Source organism: Malurus melanocephalus, unplaced genomic scaffold, assembly GCF_030028575.1.
Source record: "Malurus melanocephalus ecotype Western Australia unplaced genomic scaffold, MMel_1.1 scaffold_52, whole genome shotgun sequence".
NCBI lineage: Eukaryota > Metazoa > Chordata > Aves > Passeriformes > Maluridae > Malurus > Malurus melanocephalus.
The window spans coordinates 2,275,425-2,302,621 of NW_026623284.1; the positions used below are offsets into that span (position 1 = coordinate 2,275,425).

A 27,197-nucleotide genomic window follows, 5' to 3' on the forward strand; every position below is an offset into this window, starting at 1 on the left:
TCGGACATGACGCCACAGTGTCAACATGTAAGATGGCGGCGCATCACCGGCAGAACACGGCGGGGCGGCGGAAAGTGCAGGTGAGGGCGCGGCGGGGCCGCGGCGGCTCAAGGGGAGCTCGGAGCCTCGCAGGTCACGCGAACAGCTGCGGGGTGTCAGGCCTTGGGGGTTTCTCTGGCAGCGCAGCCGCCCAGTCTCCCACAGCAGCTCTGCGGTGAGGGGAAGCACCGCCGCTCGCCCCCGGGGTCTCTCTCTCGCCTCCGCTGGCCGCTGTGGCGGGGGCGAGCGGCAGCCTGAGGCACCGGGGGGATGAGCTGCTGCTCGCCGCCGAACGGGGTCGGGTTCCGCAGCCCACAGGAGGCAGAGCTRAAGCAGCTCGCATCAAAAGCGGCAGAGCACGAGGACAGGTAAATTGAGACTGGAAGAACCGTGCCCCYGGAGCTGCTGTGGTGTAACGTGAGTTCCCAGGAGCGACAGAGATGCAGGTTCCTGCCGCCGCTGTGTCCTGTGCCAGAGTAGTTTTACATTAATTATTAGGAAGAAACTCTTTACTGTGAGCRTGGTCATGTGAGCCACATCTCTGGAATTTTTCAAGGCTAGGTTGGATGGGAAGTCTGAGCAACCTGAGATAGTGGAAGATGACCCTGCCCAGAGCAGGGGGTTGGAACTGGGTGATYGCCAAAGTCCCTTCCATCCCAAATCATTTCAATCATTCTATGATCTGCTTCACATGCTGTTTCTGTTTAGTCTCTGTAACACTCTGCACACATGAGCAAGGAGCAGGTTTTTTTCTGCTCAGAATTCAAAAGTATTCTTTGCCAGCTCCAGGCAKCATTTGTTGAAGAAATCAATAGCGCAGGCCGTCAGGTGGGTGTAGACATTCTCAGCACATCTGAGGAAGAATTAAACCCTGTGGTTTGAGCTCACGTGTAGCCACAAGTACATCATTGTAGCCTTGGTGGAGACGAATTACCAAAGTGTAYATAAAAAGTCAAGACGCTTCAACAGTACAAGTAATGAAAAGAGTTTTATTTTATGGTCCCCAGTGCTTTTCTTCTTGTTTGTGATTGCCCTTTAGATATGTTTACGGCTTTCACTGTGGAAAAGATTTAATGCTATATCAATGTTCAAAGCTGCCTAGTGGCAAGTGCAGGTTTTGGCTGTACCTATCCAGTGTGATCAAATGAGATATTGATTAGCCTTGAAATAGCATTAGGAGCTTTCAGAACAGAGGTGGGTTKGGTTTTTGGACACATARTTTATYACACAGAGGAAATGTGTGTATCTTTAGAGCATTTAGTGTTTTCTGTGGTTAAGGGCAGCACTCTRTCAATTCTGTATAAAGAATGCCCTTGCCTTGCCAGAAAAAAACCTGACATGTTTTAAAGGAAAAAGAATCCAGAGTGTAATATCTGTTTATTGAGTTAATTGCCTGTGCTATGAACTACTTTTTGCAGGTTACACACCTAAGGAAAGGGATTTTATTTTTCCTTGATATTTGTTTGATGTAGTTGTGTTTATGAAGTAGTATTTCCTTGACAGCAGTATGCATCAAAGACCACGTTGTTCCTTTTTTTTTTTTTTTATTGCTACATTTGTTTTCCAAGCACTACTTAGCTCAAAAGCTTGTTTTTACAGGTGGTGTTGTGCTGGTTTATGATGTCTTTTTGTCTGTTCTCACTGTGTTATGTGGTATTTTTTCACTTCATATACTGCTGCACTGGTCTGTGTCTCTGCCAATGTACTGTAAGTCTGCTAATGGAAAGATAAAACCACTCCTGATTTATTTTATTTCCCAATGGCTGAGTCTTTAGAGTGTTTCTATATAAAGCTTTTGAGAGAGAAATAGAGTTGGAGAAATTAATTCCAAACCTATGAGGCTAGAAGAAGAGGCTTTTACAAACAAACATCTCTCAGTCATGGAGGAACTTGTTTCCTTACATGGCTGGAGAGCTGGTTGAAGTTTATGAAAATCAGAACCATTATTATCTTGGATGCACTTGTTTTACTGGTAAGCTAAACCATCCAAAATAGTTTAGGTTGTTCCTGCATATAATTGTACTTTCTAAGGTTTTAATCAGAGTTCATGTTTTAGGTCTCAAAACAAGTTCTATGCATAGAAAAAAAGGAAAGGAATTTAACTCTTTAAATGGGAGTCAGGCATTTGAAATGTCCGGTGGCAGGTGTTTGTTGAGCTTAGCCCTGCCTGTCTGAAGGCGGCAGGAGAGAAGTTGTCTGATTTGGGAAGGGAATGAGGATGCAGAGGTGTGTCAGACACTGCTGCTGGCCGTGTGCTGTAGCTTTCAGATGTTGTCCTGGGAATTAAGTCAAGGTGAAGCCACTTCTCAGCAGGTGCCTTGAAGTAGCTGCCCTGGAGGGGTTGCATTATAACTGCTCTCCCAGACTTGCTTCCTGAACAGAATAAATTTACCCCCACACTCAAAWCCTCTTGACAACACATGGGAATTTTGCCATAAAAGGATCAGCATCCTTRTAATATGATTGCATGAATGTTAAGCACTTTTTGTCTTTAAGTCTTGTACAGAGTAAGAAAATCTTATTCTCCATCCCAATGTCAAGGCTGGGATGGATGGGGCTTTAAGCAATCCGGTCTGGGAGAAGGTGTCCCTGCCTGTGGCAGGAGAGTGGAATGAGATGATTTTTAAGGTCCYTTCCAACCCAGACMATTCTGTGATCTTTTTAAACTGAATTTGTCGTTTCTTTGCAGTAACACTGTAACTTACTAGATTTGATACCTATGTTATWTTTATATTTTATATASAAGAMTGTAAAAAATATAGTTACAYATAGATTTATTTCATATATAATGCTTAAACAAACAAATAGCCAGTATGTTGWTTCCATTTTAAAAGGATAAAATGAGTTTCTTAATGCCTTCCATTACTTTTATTGTTGAGCCTGGAGACCCTGATAAAATTAAAATAGTTTCCTTAATTAAAAACTRTATTTTTAGGGATACTCCACCAATATAGGTATTTAGGTATGCTCCACCAATATMGTAAAACAATGTGGGGTTTTTTCCCTTGGTGCTTCACTGTTGCTYATCTTATTCTTGATGCAATTCAGGTCTCATGAAACCCTCCCGTGAWTCTGAGAAACATCTTTACATATTTTTTTTTTAATTGCTCACAATTGCTCACTTAGAAACAAGGAATGAGTGTCCTCAGAGCTCATCTGGTTAYTGTTTCCTACGCATGGTTTGGTGGGATGTTTTAAAAGCAGATTTTACCCATCTGTGAAGATAAAATCTGTTATAAGGCATGTAAYGTAACAAGGGTAACATGATCCCTCATCAACTGATACACTCACCCATGCGGGAAACACATTAGAAGTCCTGCAAGAAATTCACTTGGCTTGTTTGCCAAAATGTGTCTGTTGACATTAGCTTTATCTCTGGAGCTCTTAGGTAGTCATTAAAATGATTAATCCTGATCCATTTAGGGTACTGAATCCCATAAACTCTTTATAATGAGTGGATGTTTGTGATGTTTGTRCACAGCTGCTGTGGAAGATTCTTACTCATTATGAGAGTTTATAAAACCTGCAGCAGTGTTGATGTCAAAGGCCTTGGTTGTTAGTAAAATATTTCATATCCCACAAACCCTGCCCCTCTGAGACCATGGTGGCGATAAATCCATGGTGATCTATAGCCCAGCCATTATTRTGTCTGTGGTTTGCCCCTGGCTCTGTGCACTGATGGAAAGGGTACAGCAGTGATGTGCCCCAGCCTGTGCTGCATGGAGAGAATGCYACTGAGAGCTCAGAGCCCTCATCTTCTGGGGCTCTCCACAGCCCTTTCCAGGCAGAGTCTGGTACTTTATCATACTGTGAGAAAATGTGCTCCAGGAGCACAGGAGWATTTTATCACAGCAGTTTCTCCTCAGCCAAAAGCTTATTGCTTTTATGTTRTTTAGAGATATTTATGTACACACAAGCTTGAATGTATACTCTATATTTTTGTACTTGTTTTGTATACTTACAAAATCTACTAACACTACTAATGCTACTAGTCTTATTTCTATTCGAAGTGACGCTCAAAACTCAATCAAACAAAATGCACTTTTCCTCTCACCTTTTCTTCCCTCCGGATAGAAATATAATGGAGAGCCATGCGTTGCTTATCAGCATTCTTCCTCCATTCTTATTAGTGAATGTTTTAATTTTGTGGACTTAGCTATGTCCCCACCACTCTTCACAAGTGTCAGCTCTTTTAGTCAACTTACTGTTGCTTTTGTGGATTCATTTTAAGTTCCCTGTGCATTTCAACAGCCTTRTAAGAGATTTTGGGGTGCCATTAATTTTTTTTCCCTCTATGTTAATGTGAAATTAATACATTTGAGTACAAGCCTAGATGCTTCTGGTGTTAAACCTCHCTTTCCAAAGGGTTCCATGTGGTGTTCTGCAAATGTCTCATGGGGTTATTTTTAGTTCGGCCATGTGAGCTGTGTGTTTTGTTCTAGTTTTGTTGATATACAAAACAAGGTGTTTGTTTCAGCCTCAATGACTGGCTAGCAGAAGTGGACGATTCAACATTTTTTATTTTGGATGAGAAAATACATTTATGAAGTATTTTCAGTGCAAACAACTGACAGTTACTTGGATAGCATTAGGTCTCCAAAATTATTTGGGGAGTTCGTTTTTTGCGGTAGTCATTTTCACTTCATACAAATCGTTTTCCTTGTCCTTAGCCAAGTGCTCAAATTGCAGTGTTTGTTTGAAATGTTGGTGTGGTGTCCCATCAACTTGCTGACCACAGAATAATTTTCTTTCCTCTTAATTTTCTCTGCTTGTGCTTTCCGTGTTAGCAATTTTAAAAAGAATTTAAAGGAGACCATGCTTAATTTTTAATAGAATTACTTTTAACATGAAACTACCATTACCTAATCTTTATAAAATAGGGATTTMTTTTTCTTCTTACCCTTATTACTTCAATTTTTAAGACAGATTATCAGGACAAGTATACTATTACTTCTGCAAATAGTAAATAATGCTTTGTAGAGTTGTAATACTGGGGAGAGAAAGAAGTAACTCATTGCATTCTGTGAACAGTAGCAGTCATTGCTGGGGAATTTTGTGTCAAGCTCTTTTCATTGTTTTGCCATATTTTTTTCCATCAAAGATCTCTTGTATTTACACTCAGAAATGGAACACAAAATTTTAGTCTTGTTGAATTCAGTTGTTACAGCAAAGTTAGTTTCTCACAAGGAGAAAGAAGGATCATGTTGGGTTTTCTGTTCTACTGCTACTGAGATCCAGCTCAGCTCTACCATGGAACAATAACCCTGAAACARTATAACCTCTCTTTGTCTCAGTTCTTTTAAAATAAAAACAATACTTGTCAAGAGTTGTTTCACTCAATATGTTGAAGCCATTAAAAGGAATAAAGGGCAAATTTTGAACTTTGAATATTTCAGTGCTGTTGGTAGTGAGAAATGGTTGTCAGTCTTCCCTGATCGTGTTTTTTAGGTGAGGGAAAAACAGCATTTGGTTGAGTTGACTTTAATTCCATCAAGATTAATGTAGTGGAAGGAAATATGACTCAATTTCCAAAGTCCTGTGAAAATTTTAATCATATAAGAAAAGTACATTATTTACTAACGGAAGCCCTCATTTGCTTTTCTTGCAATTTCAAGTATTTATGCTTGTGTTTTTCTTGAGCTCCTTTAAATTAAAAAGTGTAACATTGTTTTGTTGAAAAAGYGTAAGTACAACCTTGCTTAGGTGACTAACATAGTTTTACAATCTAACTTATGACTGGAATGAAGAGCTCTTAAATTATACCTGACAACATAGCAAATATAGGAGGTGACTGATAGAAGAGGAAAATCTGAAAATKGAGTATTTCTCAAAGAATATCCTGCTAGCAGTTGGGAAAGCAAAAGCTGAAGAGCCCTGCTGAATTTGAGCCTAATGCTGTGTCAGGAGGATATCGTTCTCTCTACTAACATGAAACTTGGTCTGCTGACCTCTAGGTTTGTGCCTTAACTGCCCACACTTACTATTTTTCAGTGAATGTTTTCATTTGCTTTATTAAAAGAATTTGACTGCAGCATGAATTTGATGGCCATCCCTTTGCCTTGTGTTTGTGTCATGTTAAACCTTGACTTTAACATTATTTTATGCAYGTAGTGTGTGTGGATCTCTTAGCAATGAAAACATGATATGATTAAGCCCAGGAAAGGAGTGGCACATACATCTTACTCCCTGCATCTCACAAAGGAATAATATCTCAAGTATTCCAAGTGTTTTAACATTACACTTCTGCGTGGTCGATGGTGTCTTCTTTCAGGAAYATCTCTGAAGCTGTGTGTAGGTGGAAACTTGGGCATGGAGAGCAAGAATGTTATGGATGAGTCTGGAATGGGTAAGAGAAGCTGAAAGTATTGGAAATGAGGACGCCATGTAAAACTGGGAGGAAGAGCTGTGATGCTAAAAGAGCTGAGAGTGGCTGACAGAAGGTCTTTAAGAGCATTGGGACATAACAATAATAAGTGTAGTGAAGAACTTGTGGAATGGTAATGGAAAGTATTAAGGTAGAAGGATTCAGGAGGCTCTTAATTTTGATCCTCCGGTWTGGTCTGTAGAGCTGCAGCTGTTTCTCAAGCAGAGAATAGCACTGAACTCGTGTTTTCTGGAAGCMTTGGTTCTCTGACTGTGCTGCCTGGGAGTGGGGTAATTCAGTGGAGGTGTGGCCCACATTCACCAAATGGRCGTGTCAATTCTTGTGGTACAGAATCTGAGCTGCTGTAAAATATTTCTTCAATGATTAGGATCCCTGAACATCTTAATTTGTTGGTTTTGTGTAACAGATCTGATCTGAAAAATGTTTCCTTTATACTACTCTAACACGGTTACTGGAATGAAAAATTGCTTTCATAACTCTAGCCCAAGACTAYTCCTTGCAAGCATTTTCAAAACACTGGTACTTGTGTATCCAAATGATTCCTGCCTTGAGTAGATTTGATTATACCAAGCATGAAATTTTACCTTGTTCTGATTATATTTTACAGAATCTGAGAAGATGCATAACTGGCAGCTTCCCCTCCTTTTCCCTCAGTATGAGGGCTTTCCTCAGAGTAGTGTTTAAACCCTGTGTAAACCCAGGATCAGGAAAGTGAGTTCAGTAGCTCTGAAGAAACTGCAGTGCCTTAGAATTGTGTTTACTGAACATTAATAATGGAGACTACTGTAGCCTTTGCAGTGTCTCCTGAAATTTCCTTTTAGTTTTTTCTGAGCAAATCCATGAAATAGCAGTTACACACAGTACTGTCTAATATGGAAAAAAAGAAACTGAAGGAAAAACTTATCTGAAAGGGTGCTAAGAATTTGAATTTATTATATTGGCAGGTAGGTGGTTTGTAAAAAAGTGGTTTAAAAATAATAGCACCTGAAATAGCTTGAATTTGTATCTGCAGTCWTCCTGTGCTTTGTAAGCCGTGGTGACCATATCCTCTCCCTTGTGAAGCTGGGAAATACTGTCATCCCAGCTATCCTGTCTTGCTTAGGAAGTGATACMCAGACTCAGTGTGGTGTCCAAGATCAACCAGAATGTGTACACACAGTAGAGAATTGAACTGAGGATTCTCTGGGTCTAACTAAACTTAAGGTGTAGTGATTTAAGAGTCTTTTGGGCTCCAGTTCTGTCACTGCTGAATCSTCTTGTCTTTTCCCTATTTTCAAGGGGAAATGACTGAGATGGTGCTGGTAACTCTCATACTGACAGACAATGCTTGTAAAACTCTCATACTGAAGAACCTCACAAAAATGAACTGAGATGTTCAGATATTATGGCCAGTTCAATATCTTAATACCATAATTGGATTTATGCAAATGTATTTTAGGTCTCCTATGTGATTAGAGATGAAGTGGAGAAGTACAACCGAAACGGCGTAAATGCACTTCAGCTGGACCCAGCATTAAACAGACTCTTCACAGCAGGCCGGGATTCCATCATAAGGATATGGAGTGTCAATCAGCACAAGGTCAGTCAGGAGAGGCTTCCTGGGTCTAAACCTACTTTTTTTCCAAGTTATCCTGCTGGAAAGCTGCCTACAGGTCTAGACCTCATGGTTTTTAATAGCTGCCAATTACTGTGATCACAGAATGGCTTTAATATTACTCATACTGTGGTATCTTACATAGCTGTGTAGTTCTCACAAAAGGATTCTGGAATAGTGATTTCAAACAATTCTGCATTATGAAACTTTGGTTCCATATGAAGGCTGAAGAAAATGTCACAAGAGGATGTGATAGTCACAATCTTCTCCATTTGTGATGAGTTTTTTTTCCCTTACTTTGCAGCAAGACCCTTATATAGCATCTATGGAGCATCACACAGATTGGGTAAATGACATTGTGCTCTGCTGCAATGGCAAAACATGTAAGTACTTAAAAGTTTCAGAACTGCAGCATTCAGACACTGTATGCAAGTAAATTATCTGCTGCTTTAATTCTTTTWTATCTTGTCTTATATGTAAAATTTGTGATGTATATTGTTAATTAGGTAAATAGTGTAAGCAGCTGTTTTAATGAAAATTATAATGTGTGTTTAAATTATTGTTTTATTTTTTTTTWAAMAAATTAGAGTAGTACGAATATGCTCTGAAGTAATATATAAGCCATTAAAATTTAGTCTTTATTCTTTCCAATTTAGTGATATCTGCTTCTTCAGATACTACTGTTAAAGTGTGGAATGCACATAAGGGATTTTGCATGTCAACACTAAGGACGCATAAGGTGAAAAACATTATCTGTAAATACTGTGTGTGATCACTGCCATTCTTACAATTATTGAGACTTAGACTTCGAAAGGATAATGCTGTTCATTCATATTACATTTATTTTATTGTAGGACTATGTGAAAGCCTTAGCATATGCAAAAGATAAGGAGCTGGTAGCATCTGCTGGGCTGGACAGACAGATATTCCTCTGGGATGTAAATACTCTCACAGCACTGACTGCCTCAAATAACACTGTCACAAGTAGGTGTCTGGGGAGGGGAGGCAAATGCAATGCATTTTATTGAGTAGCATAATATGTGGGATCAATTTAAAACTATGGATGCCTGTTTCTATCTGTACATAAAAAATGGGCAAGARATTTGAAGGTGGGTCTTGTATGCACATTGTCCATTTGTTATGTTATGTAATAGCTGGAAATCTAGAGCAGCCAACAGTCATGGCACTTGGAATAGAGGACAAGTCTCTTTGAACTGTTTCTCTTGAACTGTGGTGTGCTGGTTTCTCTGAAACTTGATAGAGCTTTAACTTGAGAAGTTTTAGCTTCCCAACTAACCTTCCATAGAAATGTTCTCTTASCTTATTTTTTCCTATATTTTCTGTATTTTGTGATTTGGAATTGGAAGTACAGCTTCTAAAGCAGATTTGATACATGTARCAAATCTCTGTCAGAAGAATAGTTACTAGATAAACTAGATTAAAAGCCATACAGAGAAATACAGGATGCTGATTACATACAAGGATAATATACTCGTGAGATCTAACTCACTAGAGATTGGAAGGCAAGTGGAAACTGTAGATGCTACTCATCAAGTAGAATTAAATTCTCAATGTCACCATCATGTTTTAAGAATTCATCTGTCCTGCTTTTCTCTCCCAGTAAAGGCATTATAGTAAACTGTGAGACCTTTCCTTATGCAGCACTTCCAACACTGCCTTTTTTYAGAATGGTCAGGTTAGACCTGTTTAAGTTTCTCTTCTAGAAAGTGTTGCACCAGTCTTTAGGTTCAGTTGGATTYAAATAACTAACATAGATCTGGATCATGGCATCCTTGTTTCTACCGGCTATTTTACTGTAGATTTTTTGAGAAAGAGGGTCTAGTGTGACCACAGTGTACTATGCTGCTTCTTGGGTAGCTTGGAAAAATTGTGTTTGCAATGACTGATCTCTTTCATTTCACACTTTGATCAAAGTTTAAATAATAGCAGAGTCTCATGTGTGCATTGGGAAAGAAGAGAACCATTTTGCACATTGCCATTGCCACACTTCAATTTCTAAATAAGCCTAGTTGCTTCCTCAGTCATAGATTAGGAAGCACTCAAGGAAAATCTGCAAAATTAAGATTTGGAATTGGCACAACATACTCCTAAAACATTTCAGGTATATGTGATTCTGTAAATAAGAGGCTGGCCTGTAGTGTTTGTGTGGGATTGTTGTTTTACTGTATTTGACTGATTCTAAAAGGTGTGTTAATTTTATGGATTTGATAGCTTCTAAAATCAGACGTGCACCTGCTGGGCAGAACTGTCAGTTTTGCATTTATTGTCTGCAGGACTTTTTAGTTCAAATATAGCCTTGTGCTGACATATGTGAGTAGCTTTTGGAAGAGAGATGGCTTTAGAGAGCTCTGTTGCACCACAGAATGCTGTTGAGATGGCACATGATTGCACATAGCTAGAGATTTGCCTTGTATTTCCCAGAATTATAAAATCCTTCMATTTCTTTTTTCTTTCACTAAAAGTAAAATTATTTTATAGCCAAACTTTGCTGATAAGTGTTAAGTTTTGCTGACTTCTACTTGAATAGACTTTTTTGAAGGAAGACTTTATTTGTGAGCTCACAGGAAAACTTGGTTGTGGGATAATRAAAAAAGCAAAACTGTTTCTTGTACATTGTAACAGTGATACAGAACCTGAATGATTCAAGTGAATTAGAAATGGGAGCTTGGGATTATTGAGGAACTGGTGCTTGTTTTGACCCCAAGATCAAATGGAAATGGAGACATTACCTCTAAGGCGACAGGGAGACATTTTCGTTTCTAGAGTAGAAACACACATTTCATAATGGAGAGGAAGAGAAAGCAGAGGAATTTTTTCTTTTATTTTAGTGCTCCCCAGTAACAGTATTTTTATTGGGAAGAACACAGTGTATGTCCTCATAGAACCTGTTTTCCTGAGTACTTTCAAACAAATTGATTTTTTCAGAGTATGAATGAAGATTGTTCTTGTGCATTAATTTTCTGATTACCTGGAAGCAGTGTACACAAGCCAGCATTATGAGGRAACCTATCTTTAAAGAGTCTGTCAGTCAGCAGAGCTGTAATTCATTATTAAGTGGAGAGATTTAGCTTTTGAGAGGTAGTCCATTCCAGAAGAGGGTGGAGTTGAGCTTTGCTTTTGTTCTGGCAAAAATTTTGCTTCTGTACATTTAAGCATCTGCCATTCCTGATATCCAGCTTTTGATGGCTTTGTATATTATTCTTCCTTTAATTATTATGGTTGTTGAACAGTGTGTTAACATTAAGAGTTTTCAGTTCTATGTTTTGCTTTTAGCTGTTCTCTGGGGGCAGTGGAAAGCTGACTTTATTTTAGCTTCAAGTAATACATTTCATTTGACAGTTTGCATTTGGATAGCTGTAACCAGTAGCTAAGAGGACCCTGAAATAAAGCTGCATAATTCTTCATAGAATATCCTGAATTGGAAGGGACCCTCAGGGGTCATTGAYTCCAACTGCTGTCCCTGCAGAGGACAGCCCCACAATCCCACCCKGTGCCTCAGAGCATTGTCCAAACTCTCTTGGAGCTCTGGCAGCCTTGGGGCTGTGACCTTTCCCTGGGGAGCCTGTTCTACCACCCTCTGGGGAAGAATCTTTTCATAATATCCAGCCTATCTCCTGACACAGGTTCCTCCACTGTGACTAAATGGGATATTACATTATTGTATTAGGTTACAAGTCCTGTGTTGGAAACTTAGCTCCATCATATAAATAAATCATTGTATGAAGTTTCATATTTTTGCTGGCCATGCAGTTTGTTGTTATTCTCAGCCTTCCTGGCATGCTGATGGTATGGATTTGAGGCTTGATGAAATGCCTGATTGTGCTCTTTAAATACATGATTTTCATTTGCTGTGTCTGTGCTTTTCCCAGTTGAGGTACTGGTACTTTTAATCTCCAAAAGTGGATTAGGCTGGATGGTATAGAATTCCTCAGCTCTGATGGTAGGTGTGATGCTAAGGAGCTGCCATATGGTTTTCAGAAATGCAGAGGTAGTGTTCCTGCTCAAATAGCACATGTCAGTGCTGCAGCGTAACTTCTCTTCATCACTAGAAATTCTAAATTTTATATTAACTTGGCTTGGAAAAAAATCGCACTTAAATCCAAATGCTGTGTGTTACGATATCACAAGTGTCTTACTCCAATAAAATAGTTGAGCAAGAGTAGCTTGATGRTCCTGGCACAGAATTGTGGTGCCAAAAGGGCACCAAGATTATAATGACCATAAGTCTGAGGGATTCCTTTGTTTTTATGCAGTAGTAGATTAAGAATTGGAATGGGGTTTTCCTACCAGTATGCTGACTRTAGTCTTTCTTAACACAACTCTATTTATGGGGAAGAGTGGCACTATTTCCATGGGTCAAAAATTTTGAGTGAATAGGTATGTTTTTCAAATTACATCATTGAAATTGAAAATGTAAATTTTGTTTTTATATAGCTTCTTCCCTGAGTGGGAATAAAGACTCAATCTACAGCCTTGCAATGAATCAAATGGGAACAGTAATAGTATCAGGGTCCACTGAAAAGGTAAGCAAAATTTGGTAAGGTTCATTTCACTTCAATTTTAGTATAAAGAGACAATTTTATTCATTTTCAATGTCATGTCTGTAGCAGCTTTTGTGTTTTCAATAGTGAGGGCAGATGCTTCTTTTAAGTAGGAGTGCAAGTGTAGGGTACAAACCCTGCCTCAGTCTGAACATGTGATGTATCCATAGAGTTTTAATACATAGGGGAGACAATCAGATCATCTTGTGTAACTCTCTTGTCAGAGATCATTACTGTTCCCCACAAGAGCTCTGATTTTGAGGGCACATGACTCAGATGATTATAAGACTGAAGTAATTGCTTTAGGTAGGAAAGAAGATGCCAGCGATTTGCAAGATCCCTGCAGGAGGTGGGAAATGAAGTGAGCTAATGAAGCTCAAGTGTTCTCAGGAGACAGCCCTTGCTCTTTGTTGTAAAGGAAGGTGAAACAAGCTTAGGTCTCTGTGTGTTGTTTTTTTTTACCTAATCTAACCTTGAGAGAATTTTATTTCCAAGACAATATAGAAATGAAAATAGGATACATCAGTGAAGCATCTCAGAGGATTCTCAGAATCACTTTTTTTGCCTGTATCACTCTGTCCTGTTTCCAGTCACTTCCGTTCTTTTAATTTCTTTAAGAAGACAGAAGAAGCCAGAGCAAATKAAATTAAAATCAAGAGAAGATCACTTCTGATTATTAGAGCTGTGTAACAGAACAAGGCAKACATAAATATATAGTATATATTTTCAGTGATGGATGTCCTCATGTTCAGAATAAGGGTTGATTCATTTGGAAATAAATGATTCATTCATCTTAATTTCTGCAGAGGGAACGCATTCGTGGGAAGAATGGTGTTAATGCCAGCTATCCAAACTCTGTTTCCATAGGTTCTGAGAGTGTGGGATCCAAGGACTTGTGCTAAACTAATGAAACTCAAAGGGCACACGGACAATGTAAAAGCTTTGTTGTTAAACAGAGATGGCACCCAGGTATGTGCTTTAACATGAGACAAAGGCATTTTACAGAAAGCAGAAATGTCATTAGTTCATTTCAATGTCATTGTATAAAGTCATTGTATATAGATTGCAGATATTTAGTGTTAAAGGAGGCAGGGTAATCGGTGAAAGTTGTGTTTTACTAAAAGGTCTTGTAGGTGTGAACAGGATTGCTTACATAAAATACTGGAAGTTGTGACTAGAGCTGTTACCTGCCAGTCTTTGTTTAGCACCATCTTAATGGAAAAATACAACCATATGGATTATCAAAGCTTTTTATGGGGAAAAATATTTTAAAAACTGTATTACCTGTTTGATTGAAGTGTGCTGGTTGTTGCTCAGTGTCTTTCAGGCAGCTCGGACGGGACTATCCGCCTGTGGTCCCTTGGGCAGCAGAGGTGCATAGCCACATACCGAGTCCATGATGAAGGTGTTTGGGCTCTGCAGGTCAATGAAGCCTTCACTCATGTTTATTCAGGAGGAAGAGACAGAAAGATTTATTGTACAGATTTACGAAATCCTGATATCCGTGTGCTTATCTGTGAAGAAAAGGCACCAGTTCTTAAGGTAATTCAGTTTAATTCAGAGAATCACAGAATGCTTGAGGTTAGAAGTGACCTCTGGAGATCATCTGGTCCACTCACCCCTGCCCGAGGACCAGTTGCCTGGAGCCACATTAAGATGGCTTGAATATCTCCAAGGATGGAGTTCACAACCTTTCTGGGCATCCTGTACCAGGACTCTGTTATCCTCGCAGTATAAAAGGGTAATTGCATGTTGTTTCATGAAACAGTTGCTTGAGGTATAAATTGATTAAGGAACTCATTGGCTAACAAGTGTTTACCACATCTTCAACAGATGAGTTTTTCTCCTAAATTACATCTGAAGCTTAATTGTCTGAGGAAGATGGATGCCTGGCAGCTACTTAAAATATGAAAATTCAGATATTACTGAAATTAAATATGCTGCAGACACAAGAAATTGGTTTTACCAGGCTCTAGTATAATTTTATGAAACTGAGTTGACATTGACAAGGTTTTGTACAAAACCAGATTTTGCTTAGCAGCAACATATGTGCACAGGACTGTGTTAGAATCTGTTACATACTCATGAGAACGAGGAGTAAAGTTGGTTGTGGGTTTTTTGAACACCTAAACATGATGTTTGCATGCGCAAGTCTGAATCTTCCAAAGAGACTGTTTTTTAAAATTATTTTGCTGTCTGTAACTTGTGACATGACTTTGGAACCTGCAGGTTTATAAGGGGTATGCAAATGAAACAGATACCAACAGATACAAGCAATCTGCCTTTCATTGAGAGTGAACTCTAGCTCAATGTGTTAAGATAAAATCCTGGATACATTATAATTTAGTTCTGAAAAAGTCAGTATATGAGAAATTTCAGTTCAAAATAGAAAATGAAAGCCCTGGTCAGCTGTACAGAGGTCAGAAGAGGTCTCTGATCTTGGCTACAGTGCTTCATTAATGTCTAAGAACTGTARTGTCAGGGCCAAATGTATCAAGTTCGGCCTTTTCATTAGTACAGAACTTCTCACATTCTCATTTTAACCATATGAACTGTCTGAATAGAAAGTAATTGAGAAAATACTGTCTTAGCCTTCTGTCCATTAGATAAGATTGCATCATGCTAAAGGCAACTTTAACTAATGTGTGTTTATACACATTGCATCTACTGTTGTCCATATCTAGAATTTGTTTGTTGAATATTTGTAATAATTCATCTGGATTTTCAGAAGTTTCAGCTTAGCAACTTTTCATTGAAACTTTGTATTTCTGCAGTAAACTGAAAGTAGTTCTGTTCCTAAGATAGTTTCAATTATGAGAGCAGGTCTACACAGGAGAATATTAATTTTCAAAGGGAAACTAAGTTAAGCATGACTAAAAGTTTGTTTCATTATTTAGATGGAACTTGATAGATCAGCTGATCCTCCTCCAGCCCTCTGGGTTGCAACTACTAAATCTTCTGTGAATAAATGGGTAAGTGGTATATTTCACAGTCCATGAATTCAATTGAGTAGTCATGGAATTTTCATTCTTGTTTTGGGAACTTTTGGGCTGTTCCTTTCAATTTGATTGGGATGCACTGTGATCTGTAAGCTTTCTTTAAAATAAATCATAAAATACTAATACTGAAATTGATCAAAAGGCATTAAGCTTTGAATTACTTCTGTTACCCTCTATTTATGCTTCTTTTAGAAATAAATTATCTTTCTTGGAACCGGATAATAAACATCTAAATACCAGCATGAGCTAGCACTTGTTACAGATAAAAACAGAGGTTATCAATGATTATGAATGTGTCATTATTTTCTTTCTTTCTTTAGACTTTGAAGGGAATCCATAATTTTAGAGCATCAGGAGATTATGATAATGATTGTACCAATCCCATACCACCCCTGTGTACACAACCTGACCAAGTTATAAAAGGTAAACAGCTGTTCTGCAGAGGACCTTGTAAAATCTGTTATAATTAGAAGTGATAGAGCTTTAAGATTGAATCAGTTTTTTAAAATTTGATATTGTGATTTCAGCCAGAACAATGTGGTTATYGTCTATGCCTTGTTGGTTAAATGTGTGTTGAAACATTAGTAACATCCCTGCCTTACACAAAAATTGAAACCAAAGAATAGCATATGTCATGTTTTGCAATTTAATTTAATTTAATACGATATTTGGAAAAAAAATGACTCTAGTAACATTAATTCTTGTTTGTTTGCCAGGGGGTGCTAGTATTATTCAGTGCCATATTCTTAATGACAAGAGACACATATTAACCAAAGACACAAATAATAATGTGGCATACTGGGATGTYTTGAAGGTAAGTATATAATTTCAGATTAAGTTTCTACTGCTGGATGATTAATTGTTTGGTACCACTTTAATAGGTATGTCTGTTTAGTTTGTGAGATTCCTATGGTAGAAAGTCAGTCATCTTTCTGTCCTGGGATACCATACGAAGTTTGCCTTTTGAAAGAAGAGCATTTCTGAGCTTTTMTGCATATTCACCTGAAGTGAGGCTGATGTCTTCATTCTCTTGAAATTCAGACCCTTGATTTTTTTTTTCCAGGAAATAGTAATGTCTGTTTTGATGGTTTGTTTCAAAGAGGGCTCATGTTAGCTGGTAAGTCAAGAAGGCAGGAATGGCAGGAAAGTGAACAGAGGGAAGCCTGGCTCCTGCCCAGTGTTCGTTATTCCTGTGAGACAAGGGAGACTTGATGTGACACTTCTTTATGTTGCTTTACCCAAGGAGTGGTCAGAGGAGAGGGGAAAGAGTACAGAGAGAAAGGACTGGAATCCCAGATCAATGAGATRGTCAGCAATTTCTTCTCTGGAAAAATCCTGTTTAAATTCTAAGTATTTTCTTCATCTTGAACTATGCAGTGTACTAGCCCAAGATTAGTAATGAAGTAAGGCATGCTCAGGCAACTTAACTGATTTCTKACTGAAGTGAAAAAGAAATAAAGTTGCAGAATACAGATTTATACTAAAAATTATATAGATTATTTTTGGAAAAGTAAACAGCTTTTCTTCCAGTATGTGTTTAAGTGTGCTGTGTTAGATCTCAGGACCAAAGTCAAATGAGAATGTTAACTTGTATTTTCAAGTTTTTTTTCTCTTTTCTTTGTAAGGCTGTGAGAACTGTCACTAAATATGTGCTTAATACATTCTCACTGTAGAGATGGAATTGCCAGGTCAGAGTGTCATCTTCTGTGTAGGATCACTGCACTCAAATCTAAGACTCTTTATTGAGGGTGCTGGAAGAAGAGAGAGAGGTTTTCCTACCTGTAGCTGCACTCCTCAGTCTTTGCTTCCTGTAACTTTTCCTGGATTTCGAGAGAATAACTTCCAAGGTTGCAGTCCTTTGTTTTTGCATAAACCAAGTGTTTCAGGATGACTCTGCGAGTGGATTTATAATGATTTGGATTTTAACAGAATCACTTAAAGAACATTTAAAATAAAAGTATGAAATAAAACRTAAATAAAATACCTGCACAGAAATTCTCTCACTGCTGTTCCCATTGCAGTAGGTCAGCTGAATTTGTTGCTTGATGTGCAGCAAATAGTGGTGTTTGATGGAGAGTACTGAAATATTGGTGCTGATGGGAAGAAGAATGACAGAGGATRCTCCTAGCCAGATGTCTAGTGATAGGAAAACTGTTTTCTATATGTGAAGTAGTATTTCCATACCTCTACTGGCTTGATGCCACTACCTCAGAAATGAAAAAAAAAACTACTTATCATGTTCAATTTTTTGAGAAAGATTTAACCTTTCACCTGTGTGTTTTTGGACCTCAGTGTTCAGGAAGAGATCATAACTCACAATCATTCCAAGTGTATATGAAAATCAAGTAAAAGACTTGAGGTGTTGATCTGACTCAGTACTTGTACACTTCTTTTGTTGTACAGGCGTGTAAAGTTGAAGACCTTGGGAAAGTAGATTTTGAAGAAGAAATTAAGAAGAGATTTAAAATGGTTTATGTGCCAAACTGGTTCTCAGTGGACTTGAAAACAGGGGTGAGATACAGCTCCAAAATCTGTTGTTTGAATGTCATATTTCATTTTTTTTTCAGATATTGTTTGTTTACAAAGATTTTACTTTAGAGGAACATTCATTGCTTATCTGATGGATTAAATTTATTTTCAAGTAAAACAGCGAATTTTACCTCTGTTCTTAATAATCTGAATAACAGATTTTTTTTACTATTTTTTTCCATGTGGTATAGTCCATGAATACCAATTATGAATTAATACAGCACATTTAAATGAAGTGTGCTGTCATACAAACCAAAGAATTTCTAAATGTATCCCCACTAAGTATGAACAAAATTATAAATTTATAGACTTGTTTTATCCAAAACAATTATTCCATTTCTCATGATTTCTGCCAACAGATGTTGACAATTACTTTGGATGAAAGTGACTGCTTTGCAGCCTGGGTTTCAGCAAAGGATGCTGGATTTAGCAGTCCAGATGGTTCTGATCCAAAATGTAAGTTTTAACTAATATTGGTGGGGTTTTTTGGCAAAAAAAAAAAAGCAGAATATATGCTGGCCAATATATTTTATATATTTTAAAGTATTCCAGTGCCAAATGTGTCAGTATCTGGTCAGATTTGGGAGCTTATTATCTAAATACTAAATTCTGTAGCAAGTTCTCCAAAGACTATTTCCTGTTTTTCTGAAACATCTAAGTCATACTCAGGTTTTACATGTAATTTGGTTTTAAAACCATCAAGAAGCAAAAGGAAAAAAGTAATTATAACCTAATGTAGAGAATGTTATAGCACGTGAGTGATTCAACAGCAGGGATTCTAAAATCAGCTTTGCCTGAAGGATTGTAACATGCAGCTCTCAGATTGTGACAAGCAGATTTCTGTGCCCATAAATAGTTTACTTTGGGAACAGAACTGYTCAAACTCTTGGGGAATTTTCAGCAGTGGATAAAATGGAGATTATTATGTCGTCCATGTTTTTGGTCTGACTGAAGCTCTGCCTCACTTATGTTTTGACAGTAAACCTTGGAGGGCTTTTGCTACAAGCGCTTCTGGAGTATTGGCCTAGAACACATATCAATCCAATGGATGAAGAAGAAAATGAGATAAACCATGGTTAGTATTTAATATTTTTTATCTACACAGTGGTTTTTTATGCATCTGTTTCTTAAACAGATACATTATTTGCTCTTTTACACCTGTCTCTCTATGCATAATAGACTTAATGTTTTTTAGCATTTCTAAATTTGCTTTTCACCAGAAAGTGTGTTGTACTTCTGAAACTACTAGCAAAAATCTAAAGAAGTCAGTCTGTAAAAAAGTAGGTGAATAAATGATTCTGAAGTTGCAGAAACAGGATGAAAACCAATTACTGGCAAACTAAGGCTTGACTTGGAAAAGAAACACTAGATAATGACAGTAAAGAGCAATAATTCAGTTATCTAGCACTAGCCAGTATTGTCCTGATATAATTCCAATTTTCTTCTATGTATTATGAGCAAAATAATAAAATAGAAGATCTATTGGAAAATATACATTTACTGTAATAATATGTGGAGTAGGTCTATAGAAACTATCTTAGAGTGGTGTTTTAAGGTAATAATGCTCAGTCTAATCAGACATTAGATKAAAACCACAGCCGTGTGAAATTTAAGATAAGGGCTGAATTTGGCAAAATAAGAAACTGTAACTCTTGAGTTGGAAATTAATTCAACCTGGGTCAGAGTTGACTGAAGTGTCTCATCTTTGGTGATTAAGAAATTACTTTCTGTAGATAGATGATGCAATTAAGGAAAGTGTAGATTCAGCACATCTTGCTGTTTTGTGACAAAATTGTGCCAAGAATTAGTTGCTTTCTTATTTCAAAACTGGTCTTCATGAAAGTTTAGAGCACTTGGCAGATGCTTCTGGATTAAGTTGCTGATTCTCAGGCTGTTAAGTATTGGCAGTTTACAGCTTAGAGCTAGGCAAGGTWTGCAAAGTGTCACTCCCAGGCTTTTGTGTTGTTGGTGTTGCACTCCTGTGTAGAGTTGTGGATTAGTGGAATGTTTGGAGTATTCACTACAGAATCAGTTTTCATTTCCCTTCCAAAGAAAAAAGTTGGGAAACTGGCACTGAGCAGTGACTTAAAAAGGTGAAGTGCACCTGTTGAACAGGGTGTTTTTGTAGAGATAAGAATTTAAGTAAACACAAGATGTGCAGTGCTGTTCCTCTCAATTGTTAAGAGAAGTGTTATGAAGAAATCTTTCAAACTGTAGGATATTTTACTTGCTGTAACTTCAATATCATGTTTGCCCCTTCCAGTATCAATTTTCTTTTTTTTATTTCTTTGCTTAATACAGTTTCTGACCTTTCTTTGTCTACATGTTTCTGGTATGAAAGCTGAAGAATAATTCATCTCATGAGTCTGTGCCATTTAAATTTCTTATATTGCTTGAATTCAACATCTCTTCAAATACAGTAACTAAATGCTACAGTGTAATGGAGATGATTTTTCCCAAGAGCAAGTCAGGCATCTAGATTCTTCTACATTGTTTCAAGAAACCTAGAGATTAGAAGCTGCATTATTCAGGAGGTGATAAATAATGCTGTTTTTTCTTTTTAATCTTGTCCTGTCCACCTGATATGAAATCAGGTTCTTCAGTGTTTGTTGACCCTATTGCTGTAACTAGCTATAATTAACTGAATTTATAACACAGGAATTTCAAGGAACTGTGAGTCTGAGCTTTCCTAGCAGACTGTTTTGACATCTGGCAAATCCAGGTAGAAGAGCAATGCAAACACCCTTCAGAGTTTTGTACTGTCACTCTAGAGGAACGAACAGTCTTGTCTCAACAGAGTCTCTTTAGTTGATTTCTAATATTAGTATTGCTTAGTTTGACAAATGAAATGGAAAAATAACCTCATAATCAGGTTTTGGCTCCTGGACTCTATTTTCCTTTTTTTAAAGGCTTTCGGAATAGGCCTTTAACAAACCTCTATTGATCTTGTTACTCTAGTCTTTATGTTTACATACTTGCTGTGTCATGGAATTGGGGATTTTCTTGTTTGTCATGAAGCTTATAATATTAATTTACTAAATGCATTGGCTGTAGGTGGAATATGTGTCCAGTTTTAAGGCCTAGTGCAGTCTCACTGCTATGTATATTGTTTTTTTTTTCCAACAGTGAATGGAGAGCAGGAGAACAGAGTCCAGAAAGGAAATGGATACTTCCAAGTGCCACCACATACACCAGTTATTTTTGGTGAGGCTGGAGGACGCACTTTGTTCAGGTATAARAGCTTAGAAATATAATTTTAGTGGCTAAGCAATTCCTTTCCTTGCACAAGCAGGAATGTTATCAAAAATGTTATTTGGATCTGTTCTGTACATTCAAGACATGCCCTTGACAGGCAACAGAAGCAGCTGTTGATGATTTGGCATTGTCAGGCTGAGCCTGTGAGTTTGAACATGAGCAAGATGTGGGGTTTTAAAGCAGTGGGAGTTGTGTATAGTCCTTAGTTGTGTGTGATATTTTTGGATGCCCTCTTTCTGCAAACTGATAAATTAAACTGTGTTTTAAAATGAAATTGTACTGCTTTAGATGCTTGTGTATTGTGCTGGTCTCTGAGCATTAATTCATCAGGAACTGCTACTCACCAGAGAGCTGGTTTCTGCTCCCAAAATTGTGGTTGATGATCCAGTAGAAGGTCCTAATTTTTGGCAGGAAGGAGCACAGGTTCTGTATTGCAATGTGTGCATACTAATAACTCTTCTATTTCTTTTCCTTCTGCATTGGTAAACCTGTGATAGAGTTTGATAGTGCTGCAAAACAAGTGCTGAGCTTGCAGACACTGTGGAGTGTTTTATATTTAACTGACATAGTGGATTTTAAATTTAAGGGGTGGGGGATGTTTGATTTGTTGATTTTGTTTCCCAAGCTGAGTGGGCCCAAAAATGCTGTAGCTTTCAGTCCATGAACTGGTGAGTATTACAGGGAAATAATTTTCAGCTTGGAAAACTGACTTTTTTTCTGTGGTATCAATGTATTTGCATTGTAACTAGGGCTTCATATCTGCCTCCATTCTGTACTAGTGTATCTTCCTTCTCTTCTTCAAGAGAACAGAAAAGATCCCATTGGAGGGAGCAAGCCATGCTTATGAGACCTAAAAGGTGGCTTATAGGACTCTGACAAAATACCTCATTGCAATTTATAAAATTAAATGTGGCTTTTTTGCATGATTGCATGTGCACATTTCTTAAAATTTGGTTTATTCTTTCCTTTTAATGAGGACTTAGCAGATGCTTTACTTGCAGTTTGTTTGTTTCAAGGAGAAGAGAATTGCTTTATGCCAAATGCCTTTCCCTTTTCCTGACAGTTTTGTACTTCAACACACAAACATAACACAATCCAGAGCAAAGTACTTTTATAAATTTTCTGTGTCATAGCCATAATCTCCTGAGATCCTACTCCCTGTTTCTGCTCTGAGATCTGTCTTCCTACAGCTCCTTCTGGTCTTTACAGAAAATAAATGATCTCTTCCCCAGTAAGTTTGTGGTGCTAACAAAGTTCAAGCTTCCTGCCCATTAAAAGGGCAGGACCTCTCCTGAAAGCTTTTTAATGCAAGTGACAGTAATTGTTGTTACAATAAAGGTTATTTCTGTGTGTCTCAGGTTGTTATGTCGGGATTCAGGAGGTGAAACAGAATCCATGCTTCTTAATGAAACGGTGCCACAATGGGTAATTGACATCACTGTGGATGTAAGTATTGGGTGCATAAGTTTTGATTTTTTTATGTTTTTTAATATGTACTACAATTAACTTTGCTGTGTCTGAAATGGCATTTCAGATTTTTTCTGTTTGTATTTAAAATAAATGGCCTTAAGGTCTATASTCAAGACCCTTTGAGATGCATCATTTTTTGATGTGTCCAGTTAAGGTATTTTTGCTCAATTTCTTTTAACAGCCTGTCTCAGATAAAGAATTCAAAGTCCTGTGCATAATTGGTATCCTTTTTCAAGTGAGGAACTCAGGAACAAAGAATACACTTCATATTGCTGCTGTCCTTTGATATTATCTAATTGCCTTTGAGATAAATGATAATTTATATTCAAAAGCTAGATGATCTGTGCATCATCTAAATTGAAGTGTCTCAGGAGTATGAGTAATTTGGAAGTTAGCTGTGGTGGGCATGTTGATTAAGAATCTCTCATGGGTTTTGATAATTAGGAGCTGAATATACTTCACACAGCAGCTGCGGCAAATAGGAGCTGATAACAGTTCATCCTAAATTAACACTTCTGAAATTTGTTTCCTTCTAGAAAAATATGCCCAAGTTCAATAAGATTCCTTTCTACCTCCAACCTCATTCATCATCAGGGGCAAAAACTCTAAAAAAGTAAGTAATGCAAGTTTGACTATTAAAATTGCAGAAAAAAACTGCAGACTCTAGAAACAAAAACCACACAGACAACAAAAAAAGCCCAGCAAATCAATTCATTGAATTTCTAGAGTGTTGTTTTGTGTTTGATGAATTTGTAGAAGTTCTTAGTCATTTAACATCTTTGCTCTAAAGCACTAAGTTATATCAGAATATTTAAAAGAACTCTTAAGTTTCTTTTGGGTTCAACAGGCAGTTGTTCAAGTTTATGCTTAGAAATTTGTAATAATTAACTACTAAAATTACTTTCTTTTGTGGTATTTAATCAGGAAACAAATTAACTTATGGATTGTTACTTTTTCAGAACCACAGCTTTGTATCTTGTTGCTGACAGTGATGAATAATTGCTTTTTAAAAGGAAAAGGGACAAAAGCTGACAGTAGGGAATGTAAACCAGTCTGCCAGTCACATGAGCTGTAACTGGGAGCTGTGTAGATTAGAAATCAATGCAGATTTTTATCTGGTCTTTTGAGTATCTTACCAGTTTTCTGAGTTTTCTGCTGTGTGACTCTTTGGATAAATAGCTCTTATGGGTCATGGTATTCTGGATGATCCTGATAATTTACTATTGGACAATATAAAGATCCTCTCTGTGTACTTGCATAGTTTGCTACAGCTAAGGAATTGTGAAGATAAGAAATAGAGTTTCTCAAGACTTTTCCTGACAAACTTCTCTAACTCCAATAGAGACAGACTCTCAGCCAGTGACATGCTTCAGGTGAGAAAAGTGATGGAGCATGTGTATGAGAAAATCATAAACTTGGATAATGAGTCTCAGACAACGAGCTCCTCCAACAATGAGAAAGCAGGAGARCAAGAAAAGGAGGAGGACATTGCTGTGCTAGCAGAAGAAAAGATTGAACTTCTGTGTCAGGACCAGGTGAGTTGCCTGTGATCAAAATCAAGGTCTAGCGGTGAATTGGTTGTGAATTTTTGAATATTGAGCTCGAAATATGCTATAAAAATCTGTTACCTTTGAAACTAAGTAAATGTTTTGACATCATTTTAACTTACTCCTGACAAAAGTTTCAGACAGTTGTATATAGGCAGATGAAAGGTTTTCCATAGTAAACCTGTTTAATTTGGTCTGACTCATGACCTTTACAGGGTTACTTACTCATACCCAACAAGTGGACTTTATACAATTCCATAGAGTTGCATTTTTAATGTTTCTGGAATGTTTGAATTTTGCACTTTTAGCAGTTTTCAAAATTGGTCCAGAACCACTAATTGCATAATAAGTGTAATGAAGATTAGGTACTGAGGAGGTGGTTGTAATTTGAAGCTACATGTTACACTCATAAAATCTTTCATTAATACATCAGCTTCACTGAAAAATCTGAACTTTTACATGGCTGATCCTGACACAAGTTAACCCACAGGGCTGTGAAAGCAGGAGTGTGTTTTTCTTTAGAATTTCTGCCAGTCATTGCTAGCGGACTTGTGGAGTAAAAGATGACTTCTTGCTCTCTAGGTTTTGGACCCCAACATGGACCTTCGAACTGTAAAGCACTTCATTTGGAAGAGTGGCGGGGACCTGACGCTTCACTACCGCCAGAAATCAACGTGAGGGCAGCCCCGACCCAGAGGGGTCATTATTTGCTTGACCATACTGTGTTGGTTCCAAGAGTAGTTCTAGAGAAGCCCACTGAACCCCTAAGGTAGATGAGACTTCTGATGACTCAGTATGGACGGGAAGTAAACATTAAATTGAAGTGACTAATAGAGCTGTAATATAGAGGAAAAAAAAATCTATATGGCTTAAACTAAAGTCTGTCCTAGTCTCAGTCAATGAGATGGGAAGTCCCTGAGTGGTTCGTGTTGTGTGAGGTGTACAGAGAGCGGATGATAACSCAGTGCAGACTTTTGCTTCCTCCTTTTTGCTTTTGTTTTTTCCAGAATGTAATCCCCTCATCTGCTCATGCTYGGTATCAAACTGGTTTGGCCGTATWAGTCACTCTTCACAATGTAATTAAGAACTGCACACAAGGTATTTCTAGTACATTCCATTCATAAAGYYCCAGCAATGATTTCTCACAGGTTACTTAAGCATTTGTGCCACTTAAAGAAACTTGGAAAAGATAAAATACCCAGCAAATAGGTATTGCGTACTTGAATGGATCRGCCCATTTAATTGCAAACCAAGGGTTAACATGAGGATTGCTTTAATTGCTTTAGAGAACTGTTGATATGCAAGGTAAGAACACTAGAAAAATATCAAAGCAGGTTGAGTCCAGTGATGCTGTGCATCATAATAGAGTTAAAATGCTTTGCAGCAACTTAGAGATTTTTTTTTTCTAAATATATATAACTATTTCCTGCACTGTGTCCTAGGTGTTCTAAAGACACACTAGTCTAATTTTTGGTAACTGTGCTCCAAAAGTATGTGACATTTTGTTAAAACTTCAGACCATTCTGAATATAACTTCATATGTTTAATGTTAAACTTTAGAAACTTCTCAGCAGATTTCATAATCATGAGATAAAAATACTGATTATTCTTTCCCGAGGTTTTATACGCATCTGTTCTTTTGGTAGAGATTTATGCAGGTCTTGTTTTCACTACTATTTCTAAAAATCTGTGACTGTCATAGGCTCATGGTAATCTTTTATAGAAGTTTAACTTATTGGGGGGAGGGAGGGTAAGGGCCTTTCAGCTTTTTGTGAGAAAATGTGGGGATATCCCAGAAAACCATTTGTAGCCAGAGCAAATTACAAATCCTCGTAGAAAAGTGGTGTAGAAATGACTCTTGTCTGAAGCAGAAGCACAAGTGCCTTCAAGGGGCAGTATATTATTGGAGTTTCTTCAGGAGACACATGCTTTTGCCCTTCCTGTATCTTGTGATCAAGATTTAGGTTGAGGCCTAAAGAAAGTCCCAATAAATTATATTACTGGGATTGTATCAGTCAGACAAAAAGTAAAATATTTTTCATCATGTTTTATTTGAAAAAACAGTCAAAATATAGTCAAATAGTCAAAATAGTCATTCCCTTCTGCACTTTTAACCCAGTAAAACAAGCTCATTGCTTAGGCAAAACCGTGGTTCCAACTAAGCTAGCATATATTTTTCCTTGTCTTTTGAGAGTCAGTTTCAGTTTTTTATCCCCATTTTTGTGTATGCTTAGTTTGACACACTTGTGCTTTAACTGCACATTTTTAGTGCTATTTGTGAATTAAATGGTTAAACAGAACTGTAACTTTTATTGGTAACTTGTCCTGACTTGTATTTATTAATAGCAAGGATCTATGTCTGTTCCAGTAGGCACTGTTTGGGTTATGTTTTGTTTCCTGGTTGTCTTCCTGTCCTATTGTATACATTGAAGTTGCTCACAGTACTTTTTTGTTTGAAATCAGCCAAGGTTGTAATTTTCCTTCTATTTTTTTTCTTTCTAACCATCCCAAAACACAGTAACAGGAAAGATTAATGGAAGAGTCTGCAATGCCAGAAGGGTAAATGATGTTTCACAGTTGTATAGAATAAAAGGCTTTAGTTAAATATTTTCAAGTTGTTTTGTGTACTAGATCAATTGTGCTATTTTGGAGCTTGGATAGTTGCTATTGAGTGTGACAAATGCTTTGAAACCTCAAGTAATGGAATGGCTAAAGAAATGGCAGTGCCTTAGCAAAATSCTGTGAAGATAATCTTGTAATATGGTTGAATGTAAGAATTTCTGAGGTGAGCAGACCTTCAGATGTGAGCTCTAAGTC

The 27,197-nt window shown here is 37.5% G+C and overlaps 1 protein-coding gene across 1 annotated transcript; it reads left to right on the forward strand.

The window, feature by feature from the left end:
* WDR48 (WD repeat domain 48) lies at positions 1 to 26,990 on the forward strand. The gene is made up of 19 exons (XM_057365414.1): positions 1 to 80; positions 7,863 to 8,003; positions 8,323 to 8,401; positions 8,675 to 8,757; positions 8,873 to 9,002; positions 12,474 to 12,562; positions 13,448 to 13,549; positions 13,898 to 14,122; positions 15,478 to 15,552; positions 15,900 to 16,002; positions 16,296 to 16,393; positions 17,983 to 18,090; positions 18,468 to 18,564; positions 19,088 to 19,183; positions 21,235 to 21,340; positions 22,722 to 22,809; positions 23,370 to 23,446; positions 24,176 to 24,368; positions 24,963 to 26,990. Exons 1-19 carry the CDS (start codon positions 33 to 35, stop codon positions 25,056 to 25,058), a joined length of 2,034 nt encoding a protein of 677 aa, XP_057221397.1. The 5' UTR covers positions 1 to 32; the 3' UTR covers positions 25,059 to 26,990.
* The last annotated feature ends 207 nt before the right edge of the window (positions 26,991 to 27,197 follow it).